Source organism: Giraffa tippelskirchi, chromosome 3 (genome assembly GCF_054371585.1).
Source record: "Giraffa tippelskirchi isolate mGirTip1 chromosome 3, T2T-mGirTip1v1.2.pri, whole genome shotgun sequence".
Lineage (NCBI taxonomy): Eukaryota > Metazoa > Chordata > Mammalia > Artiodactyla > Giraffidae > Giraffa > Giraffa tippelskirchi.
Window position 1 is genome coordinate 167,005,740 of NC_137277.1, and position 20,212 is coordinate 167,025,951.

At 39.9% G+C, this 20,212-nt stretch overlaps 1 protein-coding gene and 1 long non-coding RNA gene across 3 annotated transcripts in view; one reads left to right on the forward strand and one right to left on the reverse strand.

The window, feature by feature from the left end:
• Positions 1-20,212, reverse strand: part of EPHA4 (EPH receptor A4) — a 163,103-nt gene that overhangs the window by 18,540 nt on the left and 124,351 nt on the right. For both annotated transcript variants that reach the window (XM_081579276.1, XM_081579277.1), the window contains exons 7-12: positions 19,115-19,274; positions 17,804-17,915; positions 6,931-6,989; positions 4,624-4,737; positions 4,188-4,373; positions 173-234 (exon numbers count right to left, since the gene is read on the reverse strand). In XM_081579276.1, the coding sequence (XP_081435402.1) occupies positions 173-234; positions 4,188-4,373; positions 4,624-4,737; positions 6,931-6,989; positions 17,804-17,915; positions 19,115-19,274 (693 nt within the window). The remainder of the gene's footprint in view (positions 1-172; positions 235-4,187; positions 4,374-4,623; positions 4,738-6,930; positions 6,990-17,803; positions 17,916-19,114; positions 19,275-20,212) is intronic.
• LOC145541815 (uncharacterized) lies at positions 14,460-19,912 on the forward strand. Its single transcript, XR_014079310.1, has 2 exons — positions 14,460-14,540; positions 19,137-19,912. It is a non-coding gene; the product is annotated as an uncharacterized LOC145541815 (long non-coding RNA).

The window sequence follows — 20,212 nt, forward strand, 5'->3', positions numbered from 1 at the left end:
GAACATGGACTATTAAAGAACCTTTAAAAATCACATCATTCTCTATTTCTCCTCTTCTTCCTCTGCCCCATTAAAAAAGGTCTGTGTACAACCAAACAGAACACACATTCAGAGTGTGTTAGAGTTTTCTAAATACCAACATTCTTGGGTTTAATATAAAGTAGTTACATACCCTGAGGAATGCATCCAAGGAGCCATTCTCCATGTACTCTGTTATGATCATTACTGGTTTACCTAGAGTTTCCAGAAAGAAAAACACAAAACCCTTGATGAGCACTGCAGTTAATGAGATAAAAATGGGCTGTGCACAATTTTCCTGCCAAGACACCTGTCTTGTGCGATCTAATTTAATTAAAACAAGCCAAGCTTATGCCTCAGCTGTGGGGAGCTAGGAATGAAATATTAAAAGGACGAGTAGGTTTAAATTCCATCTGGATGGTTAACCCTTTGGGTAGCTTGTTGACAAGGTCTTTAACTAAAGTGGCCTCCAGTACCCAGGGGCATATGATGAGTATTTGCTCTCTCAAGCAAACGGAGAAGAAGATAAATGACCCATTTAAAGCAAAAAAAAAAAAAAAAAAAATCTTTAGGATAATTAATTAATTTTGCCCCTGGAAGAGCCAATTGTGCAATGCTAAAGGAATCAATGAACAGAGAAAGTTTGTTTTGTTTTTTTACCTATTTAGAGAAACTCAAGTTTCCAGGAGCAGTAGCTATGCTGAATACTTCATTACCTGGAACTCATCTTAAAGCTCAAGCATGTACAATCTTAGCTTTTCCCCCAGCCTCATTCAGGTCATGGGCCATAGCCTTTCTTTTCCCTTTTCCTATCTATCAATACACTCAGTCTATTTGCTTCTTTAAGATGCCAACCTCAGCAGCAGCAACAACATCACAGGAAAGGGTCAATGAGTGATTTCATCCTAGCAGCAATTTTAGTTCAGGACTGGAACATTTGTGCACCCCAGTCCTCTTTGTAAGCAAAGAAATCAAAATGATTTTAAGGTTTGGAGAAGTGGGGACACACTTTCATTTTGCTTTTGTTTTGTTTCTGAGGACCTTAGGAAATAAGGATGGTTCTTTAGTTTCTTAATCCCTGGCAGTGGACTCAAGATCTGAAGTTCCTTCTTTCTAATGGTATTTGTAGGGTCGCAAAGACTCAGACATGATTGAGCGACTTTCACTTCCACTTTTTTGTTTTGTGGGAGTGGAGAGAGAGTCGGAAGTAAATCTTTGATATTTTACTAAGGTTAAGGGTAAAGCAAAGAGAATAAAAGAGAGTCCCTGGGAGGAAAATAAAATATTAGTTTGATAAATCAAACTAATTTTTGACTTATCAAAAATATTCATTGTTGTCCTTGTGGTTAGGACTTAATCATGCAAACTAGGCTAGTATGTGTCATTGCTGGAAAATACCCAGAATTATTCTAAACATTTCCCACCCAAAGCCCCTATCAAATTAGACTCTCTACTGGCATAGGGAAAGGGAAAATGTCTTCATTTCAGAGGCCAAAATTCAGAAGAGCAGAAGTTTTTAATTTTATTGAAGTACCATTTATCAATTTGTTTTTTGATTATGCATTGAGTGCTATGCCGAAGAAATCTTTCCAAGGCAAACATGTTGAATTAGAAAACAACACCTTGGACATTTTATTTACAAGGGATGAAGGAAAGTGGACAGAAGAAGCAGGAATCTTGGTGTAGACTGAAGGATGAATAGAATCTCTTTTCCCTTGGCTGCTGGGAATGGTCCCTGACTGCCTTTCCATCCTCGGTCAATATAAATAGGAAGCCTCGAGTCCTTAGACTCACTGACTCTCTACATCTGTGACCACACAGAACAAATGCATCTAAATGAGTTTTAATGAACCTGCCTCTATCAAATGCTACTTTGTCAATTCATGAGAAAGGGTGATTACCCTGGTGGTGCATTAACACCTACTTCCGTTTTACCAGGCCCCTCTGGAAATGTGGGGAAGAGAGCACAAGATTCGAAAGAGACGGGGGTAGTGGTGAGAATTTATAGTCTCTCTGTCCATTAACAAAGTTTCTCAAGGAACTCAGACTCTCACTTCACCTTTTCAGCTTCACACCCGCCTAATCTGACAGTTGGCATCATCTTCACAATTTTTCCTTTTCCTGTTTACTAAAGTATCCATTTGTCAGAATCTATGAGCACTACAAGATAAATAAAGATGAATGTCTCCATCGGCACAGAGGAGCTTATAAAATGGGTCCTGGTTGGATCATGGGTGGAGGCATACCCAACCCCAGAATAGGCAGGGATGCCGTGGGGAGGGGAGAGGTGGGAGGGGAGGGGTGGGGGAAGGGGGTAGCTCCTCTGGTGGAAATTTTAAATCATTTTAATTCAGTGACAACTGCATTATGCAAATGCATCCAGTCATTTATAACAGTTACAGCTGTAATAGCTACGGGTTTTAGAGCAGCGGGGTGGGATTTTAGCACAAAGATGCCCTGTTTCTTCTCTCTTCTGCAGAGGTGCTACAAAAATCACTGTCTGCCCCAGGAAAAACACCCCAAGCTGAACAGAGCCTCCTTGTGAGAAGATGGACCTACAGAAGTATTTAAAGGGAATGTTATCTTTTAATTAAAGAAGTGAAGGGCTCCAGGCAAGCCCAAAGGCCACAGGCTACAGAAAAAAAAAATCCTGTCTGTAAAACGAATCTTAAAAAGCAAATAGAGCTATTCTATGCTAATTATAGCCTTCACCTTAGGTGGAAAATTATATACCCTTAGCACCAAGGTTCCTTTTTTGAAGGATTCCAAAGCTGGGGGAAAGATGTACTTCTTAAGACATAATAGTAACAGTTAACAGTTTTTTTTTTTTTTTTTTTTAATTTGCTATATAAGCATTACGCCATACACCCTAAATATTTAATTCAAAACAACCTTGTAAGACAAGTCCTAGTTTTATCTCTATTTTACAGATGAGGACACTGAGAGCTTGAGCAACCAGTCAAGACCTCACAATTTACTAGCAGAAGATGGTGTGCAAATCTTTGGTCACTAGGCCAAAGAGATTCAAAGTGTGGTCCCAGGGACTACAGCATGGTTGACCTTGAGCTCTTTAGATTGTGAGCTCATGGGTCCCTAACCATTGAATCAAACCTCCAAGGATGAGGTCCAGGAAAGTGTTTCAATGAGTTTTCCAGAAATCTGATGTATGTTTAAGTCTGAGGACCTCTAAATGAATGTAAATTTGCCGCGACTTTCCAGTAATTCCTTATTTTCCCTGCCTAAAGATTGTGTACCTTTGCACGTTACTGACCTCTTTGCCCCAGACCTAATGTCCAATGTTTATACTCTAAATCGTCCCCACTTCACCCCCTGCAGCCACCACTCTGCACCGGTTGACGGCAGATGCTTTTCCCAGGCACCTGGAATCAAATGGTACACTGGCTTCCTGGAGACATAGCCCCAGGCTTACATGATCCTTGACTTGTAGTAACTGTAGTAGGTACTAAGACTTCTGGAATATAGCCACCTTCAATAGGAACCATTTCACCTGCCTTGTTCATGTGGTGCTTTATAAGTGCGTCTTAGCCAGCCTTACAGATGTATTCAGGGTTTGCTCCGCAAAATGCATCTGTTGAGCTGTGTTGTATTTTAACTGAAGCGTGGTTCACAGGCTCAGCGAATGCTAATGGACTAAAAAAAGGAAGGTTCAACCAGGTGTTACTAGAAATAGGTGCTGAACTGCAACTGCCATAAATCAGGCCGAGCAGACAAGCAAATCCCCTAATATAACAGATTCCCAGGATGCACTCCTCGCATCTGGAACCAAAGCTTCAAGCACAAGGTGTGGCGAGGTTCTGTAGTGTTTTATAGGAAAAGTACTTAAAATTTATTTTGCTTACCATCTGCTTGCGCCTACCCTGTGACAATCAGTTTGGTCTAGCAAACATCTGAAAGATGGCGAGGCATACTAAAAATCTGCAGTATTAATTTCACTAAAATCTCACACAAGCTGCTTTGGAAATAGGGTATCAGCCTACACCACAGACCCATTTAGAACTGACTACAAGATTAATGACTTGTCCTGCACTGATTTCCTCCTATTAGCAATCAGTGGGTCTGTTCCATCTGTCATTTCCCTGGAAAGAAAATGTGTGTTTAATTTGCCAGTAACTTCTAACTTGGCTTTGTAAAGGGAGCGACTCACGTACATTTGGTGACAACGCCTTCCAAGTGAATGATATTCGGGTGATCAAACTGTCCCATAATGCTGGCCTCACTTAAGAAGTCTCTCCTCTGCTTGTCTGTATATCCAGCTTTCAGTGTCTTGATAGCCACATAGATTTCTCTTTTGCCAGGCACTTTGAGACGCCCACTGCATACTTCACCAAATTCACCTTTGGGAGAGAAAAAGAATTGACTCTGAACCAGAAACACATTAAAAGTGAAAGAATAATAGCTAGCATTTGTGGAGTGTTTATTACACACTGAGCACTGTGCTGGTGTTTTATGTAGATTAAGGAAATTTCAAGTACACAGCTATTTACATATATAGGCACACACAATATATTCATATGCCTTTATATAATCCACATATATATATATTTAATATTCACATAGAAAGCAGGCTTATAGATACAGACTTACCAACTCCTATGACTTTTTCAATCTTAATGCAGGATGCGTCAATTTCTTTGGCAAATTCTCGAACTGCTTGGTTAGGATCTTCATACGTAAAGGGATCCACGTAAGTTCTAACACCTGAGTAACAAACATGCAAAAAGTTGGCAGGACACTTCTCAGGCGTGTGTGCTAAGTTGCTTCAGTCGTGTCTGACTCTTTGCAACGCTATGGACTGTAGCCCGCCAGGCTCCTCTGTCCATGGGATTCTCCAAGCAAAAATACTGGAGTGGGTTGCCATACCCTCCTCCAGGGGATCTTGCTGACCCAGGGATCGAACCTGCATCTCTTACATCTTCTGCATTAGCAGGTGGGTTCTTTACCACTAGCGCCACCTGGGAAGCCCAAACACTTTTCGGGAACCACTAATAAACTGAAATTCTCTGGATCTAAAAATACTCAGCACAGAAAAAGTTTTCTTAGCATGAGAAAAATAGCACAGATGTAGGAAAATGTTTAAAGTCTCGCTCTGTGTTTTGTTAGCAGGTAAACAAGAATTGTTCACTATGTAAGAGGCTGTAGCTCTACAGAGTTCCTGGAATGCCTTCACACTTCAAGGATGAAATTTTAAAAACCACCTATCCCATGGAGGGAAAGAGAGTCTCCATAAGGGAATTTGGAATGTGTTAGCCGAACATTGTTGTCCTGGACCACCACTTCCTTGGTGGTCCAGTGGTTAGTACTCCATGCTTCCAGTGCAGGGGGTAAGGGTTTGATCCCTGGTTGGAGAACTAAGATTTCCTCAAGCCATGCGGCACAGCCAATAAATAAATAATTGAAAGCAACACAAATGACTTAAAAAATATATTGTCCCAATTAGCTGCTCAAGTCCTATCTACCACCTCCAGCTTTCTTCCCCTAGGGAAGATACAGAAACTGTTTCCAATGGTTGGGCTACAAAGTGTCACATTTTGCTCCATCTCCACCAACAATTGATAACAGTAAACAAACTAAACCTAGGTTAAATGGACAAGAGGGATAATTAATCTGCTAGTTGATTTGAAAATGCAAACTCTATATTGGAGTTTCACTTTCATTCAGTTTTGGAAAGAAGGTGCTGTAGGTCAAGACACCGAATTTCACCTGGAAGTTTCCTCTGAAGAAAATACTGTAGCTGAATCATGAATGCTTTGAATACCAGGAAGGGTAATTCAGCCACACCCTACAGTCACTCGTAAGCTGAATTCAGAATGTGAGCACTTAGGCAGCCAGAGATGTCTGGGACAAGATGTATTAGAAATTAGTGGGAACTTTCCACTGGCATTCACACCTTGCCTTTCCCTTCTGGAACTCCTGGAGCTTTGGGGCACTGAGAGGTGTAGGATACAGGTTGGCCCAATCCCTTAGATTTCCCAAGACTGTCAGTTTTGTCCTCATCTCAAAAAAAACCCCCAAAACCATCATTTTTGTTATTAAAAATATATACTGCATGCAAATGAGAAAGTGTGGTTTTAGAAAAGGAACAAGGTAAACAAAGGGAAAATTACTGGATACTCCATGACCCATGACTTGGTATGCTCCAGCCAAAAAAATCTTTCTCAAGATTATTCTTCCTGCCCCGCCCCCTGCTAACAGGGTAGCTATTAACCACGTGGTACTATTTAAATGTAAATTAGTTAAAATTAAATGAAATTAAAAATTCAGTTCCTCATTCACAACTAGCTACTTTTCAAGTATCCACCAGTGTGTGGTCACTGGCTAATGAACTGGATGGTGCAGATAAAGACCTACCATCACCTCAGCAAGCTCTAGTGGAGGGTACTCCTGAAGAGTCACTAACCACTGTCCATTTCAGAGTCTTCTATCTTCCTCAAGTCATTCAATTCTTTGAATTTACTCTTTGGAGCCACTTGGAACATCAAAATAACTAAAATCCACTGAAGAAACATTGATAGTCTCGAATTCCATAGCACAAATTCTGCCGTGTGTTCAATTCTTTATTCTATTTGTCCTCCAAATTTTTACCTCAGAAAAATTGTTACCTGTTAAATCTTGCTACCAATCTACAAAACTGAGCCAGCTACCAACACTTTTTCAGGGTGGAGGATAAAATAAGGGAAAAAAGCATTTAAGGAAATTCCCCAATCTGCATCTTTAATCTCACCTTAAACAAACACCAATCACCTATTTTAGTTAGATATGCTGAAGTATATTATTTGGATAATTCCATGAACAGAATATAATATTAATAACCAAACGAATATTATTTAGACATTTCTAAACACACAAGAAATGCTCTAAAAATAAAATTACTTTTATCCCAATTTTCTATACCTTGGTTCAAATGTTTCTCTTCATCTGCTTCTTGTTTTGCTTTACTGTATTTACTCCGTCTATTAAAAGATAAAAAAATATATATTTTCAGAAGCTGTAAACCACAAGTTCTTTGCTACCATAAGTCAGGTAGTATACACATTTCACAGATGATAAAACTGAGGTTTATGGGAGGTAAAATAATAGGGTGAATAACTTGTCACCTTGTTATTAATAGTAAATAATGGCTTTAAATACAAGCAGAGTCCAGAGTCTCTATTCTTAACCACAGTAGTAAACTGAGGTGATAAAGCAAATATTTTATAATATAATTAGAATTTTAAATCTTTAGGAGAAATTCATTGTATTGAAGATAGATTATAATTTACTGGCTAACTTCCCCACATATAATTTCCCCACTTAGTTTCTCTAAGTTTGGTATTGACATGTATACAGTGCTACATTGAAAATGGCTAACTAACAAGGTCCTACTGTATAGCACAGGGAACTCTGCTCAGTATTACATGGCAGCCTGGATAAGAGGGGAGTTTGGGGGAGAATGAAACATATATATGGCTGAGTCCCTTTGCCGTCCACCTGAAGCTGTCCCAACATTGTTAATTGGCTATACTACAAAACAAAACAAAAAGTTAAAAAAAAAAGTTTCCCTTGGTGAATTCTGCACAAGGCAATAATGGTCAGTATGTGATAAGTAACAGTAAGCCCTGTTGCTTTCACCACAATAACCACTACCATAAACAAACAAACAAACAAACAAACTCATTATCGTGTTATATGATATCCTTAAAACAATAGTTTTGTGGTTACTGGCTTCAACTGCTGCCTACAAATTCCTAAATTATTAATGACAATTTAAAAGGTAAATATTTGCTTCATACTGGATTATATTCCTTAAGAGTTTGTAGAAAATACTGCAAGAGTAAAAATAAATTTCCATTTGTTCAGTTCGGTCGCTCAGTCGTGTCCGACTCTCTGCAACCCCATGAATTGCAGCACGCCAGGTCTCCCTGTCCATCACCAACTCCCGGAGTCTACCCAAACCCATGTTCATCGAGTCGGTGATGCCATCCAACCATCTCATCCTCTGTCGTCCCCTTCTCCTCCCGCCCCCAATCCTACCCAGCATTAGGGTCTTTTCCAATGAGTCAACCCTTCGCATGCGGTGGCCAAAGTATTGGAGCTTCAGCTTCAACATCAGACCTTCCAATGAACATCCAGGATTGATCTCTTTTAGGATGCATTGATTGGATCTCCTTGCAGTCCAAGGGACTCTCAAGAGTCTTCTCCAACACCACAGTTCAAAAGCATCAATTCTGCGGCGCTCAGCTTTCTTCACCGTCCAACTCTCACATCCATACATGACCACTGGAAAAACCATAGCCTTGACTAGACGGACTTTTGTTGGCAAAGTAATGTCTCTGCTTTTAAATATGCTATCTAGGTTGGCCATAACCTTCCTTCCAAGGAGTAAGCGTCTTTTAATTGCATGGCTGCAGTCACCATCAGCAGTGATTTTGGAGCCCAAAAAAGTAAAGTCTGACACTGTTTCCACTGTTTCCCCATCTATTTCCCATGGAGTGATGGGACCAGATGCCATGATCTTGGTTTTCTGAACGTTGAGCCTTAAGCCAACTTTTTCACTCTCCTCCTTCACCTTCATCAAGAGGCTCTTTAGTTCTTCTTCACTCTCCGCCATAAGGGTGGTGTCATCTGCATATCTGAGGTGATTGATATTTCTCCCGGCAATCTTGATTCCAGCTTGTGTTTCTTCCAGCCCAGCGTTTCTCATGATGTACTCTGCATATAAGTTAAATAAGCAGGGTGACAATATACAGCCTTGATGTACTCCTTTTCCTATTTGGAACCAGTCTGTTGTTTCATGTCCAGTTCTAACTGTTGCTTCCTGACCTGCATACAGGTTTCTCAAGAGACAGGTCAGATGGTCTGGTATTCCCATCTCTTTCAGAATTTTCCACAGTTTATTGTGATCCACACAGTCAAAGGCTTTGGCATAGTCAATAAAGCAGAAATAGATGTTTTTCTGGAACTCTCTTGCTTTTTCGATGATCCAGCGGATATTGGCAATTTGATCTCTGGTTCCTCTGCCTTTTCTAAAACCAGCTTGAACATCTGGAAGTTCACGGTTCACGGTTCCATTTGTAGCTAATTCTTTTTTCTGAAAAAGAGTGTATGGTCCTACAGATGGCATTCTACTCTCAATGATCCATAGGAGTGATATCTGACTTGGTTATAAAAAGTCTTGGGAAAAAGAAACCCTGAGTATATATAAATCTTTAATCAATAATCTTGATACATTATACACGTACACATCTACATGTATGTGTCCATGTGTGCATACTAAGTTGTTTTAGTCCTGTCCACTCTTTGCAAAGCTATGGATTGTAGCCTGTCAGGCTCCTCTGCCCATGGGATTTTCCAGGCAAGAATACTGGAATGGGTTGCCATGCCCTCCTCCAGGGGATCTTCTCAATCCAGGGATTGAACCCATGTCTCTTAGGTCTCCTGCATTGGCAGGTGGGTCCTTTACCACTAGTGCCACCTGGGAAGCCCCACCTCTTCGGGGATATAAATTAAATAAACTGGAAAATCAACTCAGTTGATATTAGAGCTCTCTAAAGTTGGGAAATGAGACCACATTAGTGAATAAAATATGTGCATTTATGTTTCAGCCAAAAATGTCAAGTTTACATTGCAGTTTATAATCATCTTGTAATTTTCTTAGCGCTTTAAAGATGAGGTCAGTCAAGACTCTTACATATGTGGAAAATGAAGCTCTGTGGTGACAAAGGAGTCCCTGATGGCCATGGAGGATTGAAGCAGTGTGGTCCTGTCTGAATCCGATAACCTGAACCCCTGCACTTTGAACAAGCTGAGAAGGGTGGGACACTCATGGAAGAGGGTCACAAAGACCAGAGAGCAGCCCAATCACAGTCACATATTCCATCTCCTCACCCACATTCCTCTCCAAATTGTCAGCCATGCAGGAACCAGCTCTGCAATCAGACCCTTGGAGCCTACAGATGTTTCTCCATGTGTATAATTCCCTTGCAAATAATAATACCTTGCCTTTTCACACTGCATTTAACTTTTCAAAGTGCTCTCATTACACATATTATCTCCTCCCCTAACTGTTTGCAAAGCAGGGACCTGCTTAGTCAACACAGACCTCAGTTACTAGAGTTTACTTCGAAGGCAAGTCGTTCAGTCTTAAATAACAGCTTGCATTTTCACTTTGCATTTAAGCTTTAAAAGAACCTTCACATCTATTATCATCGCATCTTTTCAACAATCCTATGAAAGCAGTCCGGCAGACAGACACACGCTCAGTCCCACTATACAGATGAAAACGACGGAGGCAGAGGGGCAAGTCATTCATCCATGACTCTACAGCAAATATAGGAGTGTGTCTGCCACATCCAGCTCACTGCCTCTCATAGTGGAGATGAAGTTACATGATGATATCTGGCGAGAGTTAATTATAAGTAACAGCACATTTTATATCAGTAAATCCACTTAAATTGGATTCTGCTTGCTCTCAAAAGCCATTGCTTCATTAAAGAAGCTAAACAGGTTTAAACAACCTGAAATCAGATGCTTGTATGAAAGATGGAGTTCCCTCCAAGCCTCCCCCCTTTCCTCTCCTTTTAAAGGAAATACAAGTGTGTTAGGTCAGAGACTATGAAAACAACATTTTATGTCAGGGAAACGCGTGGCTAGGTCCCAAGGGTGTGATAGGGCCCTGCCAGCCCGGGAGATTGTATCTTATCAGAGCTCCTAAAAGCATTATCTAAAATTACAAGTATATCTTTTAAACCACTTTAGATCAAGAATACTGATCTGAATTTCTTTCCTTTAAAGAAAAAGAAAAAAAAAAAAAAAGCATCGTGCAAGGAAGCTTTTGTCCCAACTTTAAACTGTCAGTGACTTCGTCAAAAACTCTGATAGATACCAGAAGAAAGAACAGTCTCAAGAAGCCTAGGAGCGCTGATTTCCATCAACACATTCATAAAATCTGTGCAAAGCCAGAGGAAATGCAAAATGACAAGAATCATTCATTATAAGGTTGACCTGCCCATCCCTTCCTCATACTTCTAAACATAGAAGGAGGAAGTAAATTAGAAGAGAAGATGTATTTTTAAAGAAACTTTACTTGGACTGTTACTTGGAAAACTCTCTAGTGGAGTACAAGGAATGCATGCTGACAAAGAAACACAAGGATTACTGTTCAAAGGCTAATTGTAGCCTATTAGCTACTTAATAATACCTTGAAAACTAAAAAGCCTGAGTCCTGCTCTCCCTTTGTCACCTGATGACCCTTTCTCCTTTGGTTCAGGGTAGGACAATGTGTCCCTTATTGTCCAGAGAAAGAAAGCCCACTGGAGCTTATCACTGGGTCAGCCAGCCCGCAGGAAACCACGCCATATAAAAGTGTGCGAAATTGACATCTGAGGCAGATCACCTGAATGACAGAAGGGAACCTTTGTGGAAGATTTTCTAATTATTGAGATGTGGGCAAGCTGATTAAAAAAACAAACAACAACAAAAAAAATTGGGAAAGAGGGGAGTGGTTTGTGAGTGAATGCTCCAGAAGGAAATATACAACCTTTCAACTAAATTAAAGGGACTTGCCTGCAGGTGAAACTTTGAAAGCTGTGAATAAGCCCACCGGAATTGAGGTATTAACAGACAATGTCCAGGAACAGCAGGAGCCCCTGGAGCTGCGCCCCCAACCAACACATTGCTCCTGGCACCTTGACTATCCGATAAAACCAACAAAATAGTGGAGGGAAGTGTGGCAGGGCCCAGTATACACCCCACTTTTATGAAAATACTGACTTCCCTGATCAAGTCGACAGATTTGATTGATGGGGTTCACTGTTCCAAAACTAATTAGCAAAAGGTAAGTAATTTATTCAGCTAAAGTGCAAATTAAAGAAGATAAAGCAATGTAATAACTAGCATGGCTCCAGGAGGACCCTTTCCAGCGTTTAATGGCATCACCCACGAAGATTCATCGAAGTCATCCTTCTTTTTCCCCTTCCTTAAGCTGTCATTGTTCCTGCACCAAATGACGGCTAAATGCTCTTCACAAGCAACATTTTGAAATGGGTGGAAGTGAACCGTACGATTGCACACAAGTTGTTTAGAAATGTTCCCGCAGTACCATCTGCCCCCTAATTGTAGAAATTTACATGACTTCATCAGAGCCAATTTAGGCTAACATTTAAGTGTATTCATTCTTATGTGATCATAATATTCCAATTAGGACACCAGGAGAGAGAGAGATACTGAATGGTAACTGTTTTAGCATTATGAAAAGAGTTTCACCTCCAAAGTGGAAAACTGTAACCTTCAGAAGACAAAACCAACTTGCAAAGTCTGACTTCTTAATAGCATGCATTAGAGGCACACTAAATTACAGAACACAAATGTACCAACATCACATCATGGAGGAGACTCCTGAAGCTCTGGTTCCCTACAACTGTCAACGTTAGCATTTGATATGGGTACATTTTCCAGTTCAGAAGACATTAACATTATCTATCTAGACCCAATATTGGAAGTCAGGAGAGATGGACTCCTGTTCTGATCAAGCAACTAACTAACTAGCTGTGTGACCTTCTGTAGTTAACTGTTTAACCTCCTCTCTAGGCCTCAAATTCTTAATATACAAGATGCCAGCAATTTCCTACCCTGAGCCATCCGTGTCCCTCCTTTACAAATTGTGCCAAGCCATTTCATTTTTTCTTAACATCAATTCACTACTGAACTTCCCTGGTGGTACACAGGATAAGAATCCGCCTGCCAATGCAGGGGACCCAGATTCAGTCCCTGGTCCGGGAACATCTCACATGCCTGGGAGCAATTAAGCCTGTGCACCACACCTACTGAGCCCACATCCTGCAACTACTGAAGCCCCTGTGCCTAGAGCCCATATGCTGCAACAAGAGAAGCCAGCACAATGAGAAGCCCGAGCACCGCGACTGAAGAGTGGCCCCCACTCTCTGTAACTAGAGAAAGTCTGTGCACAGCAACGAAGACCCAGGGCAATCAAAAAGACAAAAAAAAAAAAAAAAAAAAAAAAAAATATATATATATATATATATATATATATATATATCAATTCACTATTTTTTCTTTAATTCAGGTAAGAGGAGTACTTTATAACCCTAACATAACTAGAAACCCAGCAGCACTAGCTATGATCAGAAGATCAGGATAAAAGCCTATCAGTATAAAAGCCACCTATGGCTGGTTATCAGGCAATACTTGTCTCAATCACCAAACTGTCCTTTAGAAAAGAAGGGCTTGTCTTGCATTCTAGTCCTTTCTTAAAAGTGTTTCTCATACAAACTAAACAAACAAAAAATAAAGACACACTAGCCTAAAGCAACCTGAATTAATACTATTCAGGATGCTTCTGGAGGTAAACTGATGAAGTCATTAACACAAAAGGGCAGGGGGAGTTGTCAGAGGAATTTAACACAGCCACTAGGATGATTAGTCCTGAGGTTATGACCTTATCATTGCATTTTATGATGTCATTGCTAACAGTCAAAAATCAGTTTTAAAAGCAATAAAGCAGTTACACTGTGGAAGTCACAAATGTACACCTACAGGAGGATAAAGAAATGGTGCCATGTTGCCAATGAAATGTACATATGCAGTCTAGGAGAAGATTTCTAGGGACAACATCACATAAATGTAAGAAATGCTGCACCCTTAACAACCCCAGATGGTAGATATAATTACATGCTCTGAAAAGCTGACAGAATCCTTAAATTATAACTTATATGATAAGTGACACAGGAAGACACTGATCAAAGATGCTTATAAAAAATGTAAGTTAATTTCCTCAACATAATGTGGATGGTAAAAACATATAATATGTCTAAATCATTGTGTTCCGTATATCATTTTAAATGAATAAAATTTACAAACTTTGAAGTCTGATGCTTTCACTGAGATCCCCAAATGTTTTCATTTCCAAGTTGGTCAAAAGGAAAAAGTAGATCTTCTCATTGAAGAAATTAGAGATCAACTCTGATTTGCCTAAAGCTCAGGCTTCTCAGTATAAAGTAAATACAGCGAAATAAAAAACAATTGTTATATAGAAAACAAAACAAACTTCCAAGACACTGGCTATGAGTCTGAGGACATTTTTTTTTTTTAAATGACAAACTAGCATTTTTCTTTGAGGTAATCATAAGGACTAAAATTTTTGTCACTGTGTGGGTCTCTGCTCATTTACATCTTTAATCTCCCCTGTCATCATAGGAGACAGGAGGGTATAGGGATTCACCTTATCAGCGGTAACATCTCTTGCATCCAAATTGCTATCAACCATCCAGAGCTTCCCTGGTGGCTCAGTTGGTAAAGAATCTGTCCACAATGCAGGAGACGCAGGTTCAATCCCTGGGTCGGGAAGATCCCCTGGAGAAGGGAATGGCTACCCACTCCAGTGTTCTTGCCTGGAGAATTCCATGAACAGAATAGCCTGGCAAGCTACATTCCATGGGATCACAAAGTGTCAGTTCACTTCGCATCCGTGGCTCTAGGAGGCAAGAAGGAGCCCCATCATTTTCCAGGCAAGGGTGTTTTATCTGTTCCTTTCCCAGATGGCTGACTGCAGCGTGGGTTTTAGGCATACCATTTACCATCTTTCATTTGTACTCTCACTAAAAGCATGGACCAGATTTTGGTCCACACTATACCTGTCTCCCTTCTCACCTGATCTTATCCCATTTAAACATCTACGGTCATCATGACAGAGCACACAGCCTGCACGCGGAGAAGAATAAGCTGAGTGTGCACCAGCCACTGCAAAGCCTGTCAGCTACCTGGCTCCAGGCAGCCTTTCCTTGACAGCTTTATGTCTGACACTAAAGAAGAATCAATAGGAGGCCAAAGGGTTGACATTTCATTTTCTAAAAAGTGATCCATTGAGGACCAATCACCAAGCAGTGTTTATCAGCCTTGGAAAGTGACTTATTTTTTTTAAATGGGGAAGAAGGTACAGGAATCATGGCTGGGTAACTTGACAGGCTCAATTCTCTAAGGTGGGGACTCATAATTGGAAATTCGATCAATCCTGGCTTAAATAATAAAGTGTTCAATAAAAGCAGAAAGGAAATTAAGTCATCAAGCTTGTGACGCTATTTTCTATAGCTACAGATTTTAATAAACTTGTCTTCCTGCATTACATTTTCATCTGCTTTTCCTTTTTCTTTTTTTGTCAAAGAAGAACATGGGGAAAAAAACACACTTATAACAAGGTGAACTATATCTAATTACTCCTGTCTGACTGCTGTATTTAGGGCAACTTAAAATGCAAAAATCAAACAAAGAAAGTCATGCTAAAGGAAATTTAGACTACAACTAGAGAAGTCTCCCAACCAAAATCCTGGTTAAGACTCAAGATGAGACCTGTTGTTGTTTAGTTGCTCAGTTGTGTCTGACTCTTTGACACCCCATGGACTGCAGCACACCAGGCTTCCCTGTCCTTCACCATCTGCTGGCATTTGCTCAAACTCATGTCCATTGATTTGGTGATGCCATCCAGCCATCTCATCCTTTGTTGTTCCCTTTCTACTTTCTATAAACAAGTGTTATCTTAAATGGTTCTGAGCATTCTGGGGTGCTGAATTTCAGTTAAATATTTTTTTGAGGTGGCAGTAATGAATGATTTTATTCTTCTTTTAGACTTTTAAACATCTTTGTTTTCCAACGACACAAGTAGTTTATATCCAATGTAAAACTTCAAATGTAGAAATATGTAATGAAAGTAAAAGGGCTTCCCTGGTGGCTCAAACAGTAAAGAATCTGCCTGCAATGCTGGAGACCCAGATTCAATCCCTGGGTCAGGAAGATGACCTGGAGAAGGGAATGGCAACCCACTCAACATCTTTATTTTCCAATGACAGAAGTTTTTATCTACACTGCAAAAATTTCAAACACAGAAATATATAATACCAAAAGCAAACGCTGATGTACTTTCTATATACTCCTCATTCTGTTCTATCGGCCCTGCTGTCAGATGGATATAGATTAAGGTTTGTAGTTTTCATGTGTTTATGAGCCCGGCATGTGTATATGCACAAAGTCAAATGGCAATGACAAGAAAGAGGTCCATCTTTATTGACTTACAAAACCAAAAGCATGGGGAGGAAAGAACTCTGGGAATTCAGATTCTGTTCAGGCCAAGGTGAAGTTTCCAAAGTCTAAGGTGTACTATTATATAGAGGGCAGTGGGTGTGTCTAGATGTATGTCTGTATGTGTGTAGTGTATGACAGCAATAGGACTGAATGTGGCAGATTTAACTTCTTTAAGACAAAATTCAGTGCTGTACTCCAACCGACTTTGCATCAGAAAGAACAAACATGATGACAAATGCAGATGTCCACACTCAATAAGGAGCTTTTCTATACTATGTGAGAGTGATGATGATTGAGCTCTATATTCCAGGACATTCTGGAGAGTGAGAATAGATACATGATATTAATAAATACGCGTGACAACTCAAACCACCCAGGCAAACGAAGATGTATGGTCATCATCCTAATTATAATGTACCACAAAGTGAGAGAAAATCATGGTGGCTGGCCCAGGCCAATGGAAATAGCCAGAGGCAGTGTTTTGATATCAATGAGCTGGCCAACCAAAGAGGCAAAAAGAGACAGTGCCAACAGACAGTGGCCTGAGGCCAAGCATGGCTGTGGTGGTCCAGTAACAGATCTACTGCTAAAGCAACAGGGTGATTCTGGACAAGGACTACAGTTTTCTGAGCATCAGTTTCCTCTTCTGTAACATGAAAAGATTTATAATTAACATGATCATTTTGACATCCTGGGTTCTACATTTTTTCTTAAAAACCCCACCTTATAAAACAGTTGATGGCATAGGGAAGGTGAAGGCTGGAGAAGGGGAAGATCCCACACGTGAGACAAAGAAGGCCTAGATATGGTCACACTGAAGACGGGCAGATGCCCCCCCAACACCGCCCCCCCCTTCTTCTGGAGGCTCCAGGCAGAGTTAAAAGTAGGTGGAGATAATGACAAGATAAGAAAAACTGGGTCAAAAAACAATATGCTGTCAAACTCGTTCTAGTTCTCCTTTCTAGATTGTTTTTCAAGTACCAAGTTAGACTGCAAACTCTCATAGAATAAGTAATTGCTGTTTTAGATCCTTTTCCAAGAACAATGCCATGCTCACAAAGTGCTCACAGGGTACTCTCTGGAAAAGTCCCTGGCTTTCCCTAAGGGAAGATGGAGCATAGTGCCTGCTTTCTTGCTTTGGTTACTGTTATTATGAACCAGTATCTTGTTAAACCAGCACTTGTGTGCTGGATTATCTATTTTGCCTATCAAAACTCTCCTGTCAATAGCTCTTAGAGACAGGTATTTTATTATCCCTATTTCACAAAAAGGAAACAAAGCCTCAGAGAGATGACAGATGACAGGTGACAGATGGCAGAACTCAAAGGTGAGGTCCAAGTTTTCTATGTTTTTTTTTTTTTGGCCTTTGGCCATCAGTCCAGGCTTAAGAGAGGTATAAATATAACACCTTTACAGCCTAGAGAATCTAGAAAGCTTCCAATGGCCTGCTTTCAGCTTGGTTCCCTGGAATTAGCTGGGTCTTTCTAGGACTCTCTGCAGTGAAGGCTGCCACCAGGGTCCAGCCCACAGCTCCAGCAGGGGAGTAGGGAGATCAAAGCAAAGAGGAGCGAGTTGGCGATGCAAATGCTGTGTTTATGATGCTAATCAAAAGCCTCAGCTTTGTGTGGAGGAGACAAAAAGCTCCCTCAGAAAAACTGGGAAGCGGGTGGGGGAAGTGAGTGGCTTTAGTGCTTACCTCCTGCTGATGACAAAAGCTGCGATGAGAATAACCACCAGGACCACGCTGCCTGAGACGGAGACCAGCAGGACAGTGGAGTTGGCCCCATCTCCGATGATCCTGGAAGGCACTGGCAAAGACAGTTACACAAGCATCACCTTGGGTGAGGTCCTAAGAGTTAGAACTTCTGACTGTCACAAGTTTCGACTCTCTGAAACCATTTGAAAGGCTCACAGTCTACTCTGCTCTTCATGAAGTATTCAGGCAACAAACAGCATTTTCTTTCTAAGACATCCTTAATGAGACAAAAATATTCTTTTTATAATTGTATGAAAAACTTCAACCAGAAAACTCTTATGAAAGCCTATGGTAAATATTTCCACCCATTGCCTTTTCTTCTTTTCCTTTCTACTCTCAGCCTAAACTCTAACTCAAGGATCTGATGAATTCCTTAGTGAAAAAGACACTTGGAAATTTCCAAAAGGACAAGTATTTTTGAATGATCCTCTCTCCCTCTACACACACCCCAACTAGTAAAAAACCTGCCCATTATTGCCCATCTCAAAAGCCACTTCCTCCCTGAAGCCTTCTAGGATAATCTCAAAGGATGTCAAACCTCTTCAGATTTAATTCTGAATTTTCTCTTTTTTATTCTTATTTTATTTAATAATTTGTGAATAAAATCATTTTCTAGAACTGGCATAGAGAGTTCTGTCCCAGCAGCTTCTAATCTACTAGGCTCAGTTTGGGCTTGTTAATTATGAAGGGGAGTTATCTTATGTAAATTGCTTATTCATAGGTATGCCCTCTATTAACATTTTGATTCAATCACCCAGTTGGTACAACTCACAGTGTTGAAAGATTGATGTAGTTGTCTAGAGGGCCTTAAAAAATAATAATAATAATAATAAAAAATGATCTGACTTGTTTTGAACAGATTCCTAGAAATGAACAGGAGAGAGAAAAAAAAAACTTGGTGCTTTCTCTAATCTTCCCAGGGAGAAAACTCCCCAGCTTAATGTAAGATAGTTATGCAACTGTCAATTAGTCAGTTTGGCAATCCTGTTTTTCACAGTTTATAGAAGGCTTAGCACAAGGGAAAAATAAGATATTTCTCAATCATATGAAAAAACAGATCAGATAATAGTATGAAAAATGGTCTTTTCTAAATACCAAGAGGTGTTCTATGTTACAGATATTGGCTATCTAATTTTAAGCAATAGCTTCTGAAACAAAATGTTTGCCTAACCAAAAATTTTGTACAGTCTCTTAGATTTCACTAGAATAGGATTTGCCCTAGATTGTACAAAGAATCTCAGAACTCATTACCTGTGTTGGTTGTGACTTCCAGGGGCTCGCTGAAATCTCCATAGCCAGCTGCTGTCCTGGCTCGGACATGAAAAACATAGGAAGTCAGAGGGTTCAGGCCTTTGATATCTGTGTTCCTGGCGGCCGTCCTGACGATCCGATAGCTTCGTTCATTCTGATCCTACGTTACAAGAGGATAAGATGAAGAAAGGTGGCAAAATAAATCCTCCACTTACTCCAGACACAATATTAAAGCAGCTGAGCCAGTCCACTCAGACGCTGAAAGTAAACGGAGATTGATGAACTCTAAACACTGTATTTGGTTCAATGTTAGAAGTACTATTGTGACTTAGATATTGAAAGAAATGTGAAGTTCAGGTATGATCACTATTGACAACGACCATATCCCGATCTTTACCCATAATCTTTTTTTTTGAAAAGAACATTAGATGATGGTTGGTGGCTTTACTCACTCCACACCCAGCAATTTAACAGAAGTAACAGCTGTAAGAAGGTTGCTTTTCTTTTTTCTATTTCCTGGCTAGAAAATGTCAAAAATGTTATAATCTGGTTTCAATGGAAAAAAAATCCTGTCCTTTTCCTGCTTTTATTAAGGAAGCCAATAAGTGATTATCTTTTAAAAGGAAAGAGAAGACAGTTATTCATTTTCTAGATAACCTTGAATGCAGATAGCTCTCTTCAGAATTCTATCCTTTAAGAGTTGAGTTATTTGTAAAAATAATGTCTTTCTATAACTTTAAGAGGCTGCAGAATATAATTCTCTTTCCCTGATTTTCTATTAAAAGTCATCAAAATCCACATCTTGATTCTGAATAGCAGTGATCTACTTAAACAGATCATTATTTCAACTTTTATGAGTCACTATCCCTGATAGAAGGTTTATAGATTAGACCTTGTTAGCTATCTTGACTTTGACTTTCATGACTAGAAAGAAAAAATACAGTTATATTAGAACATAATATATTTTTTCTATTTTTTAAGAATAGCAACTTAATGCATAAAATTCACAATTGGACTCGATTGGAAAGCCAAATACATTTGGCTTTGAGATTTACTAGTATTTCAGAATTTGTAACTGGCCAAAAGCTATAGAGAAAA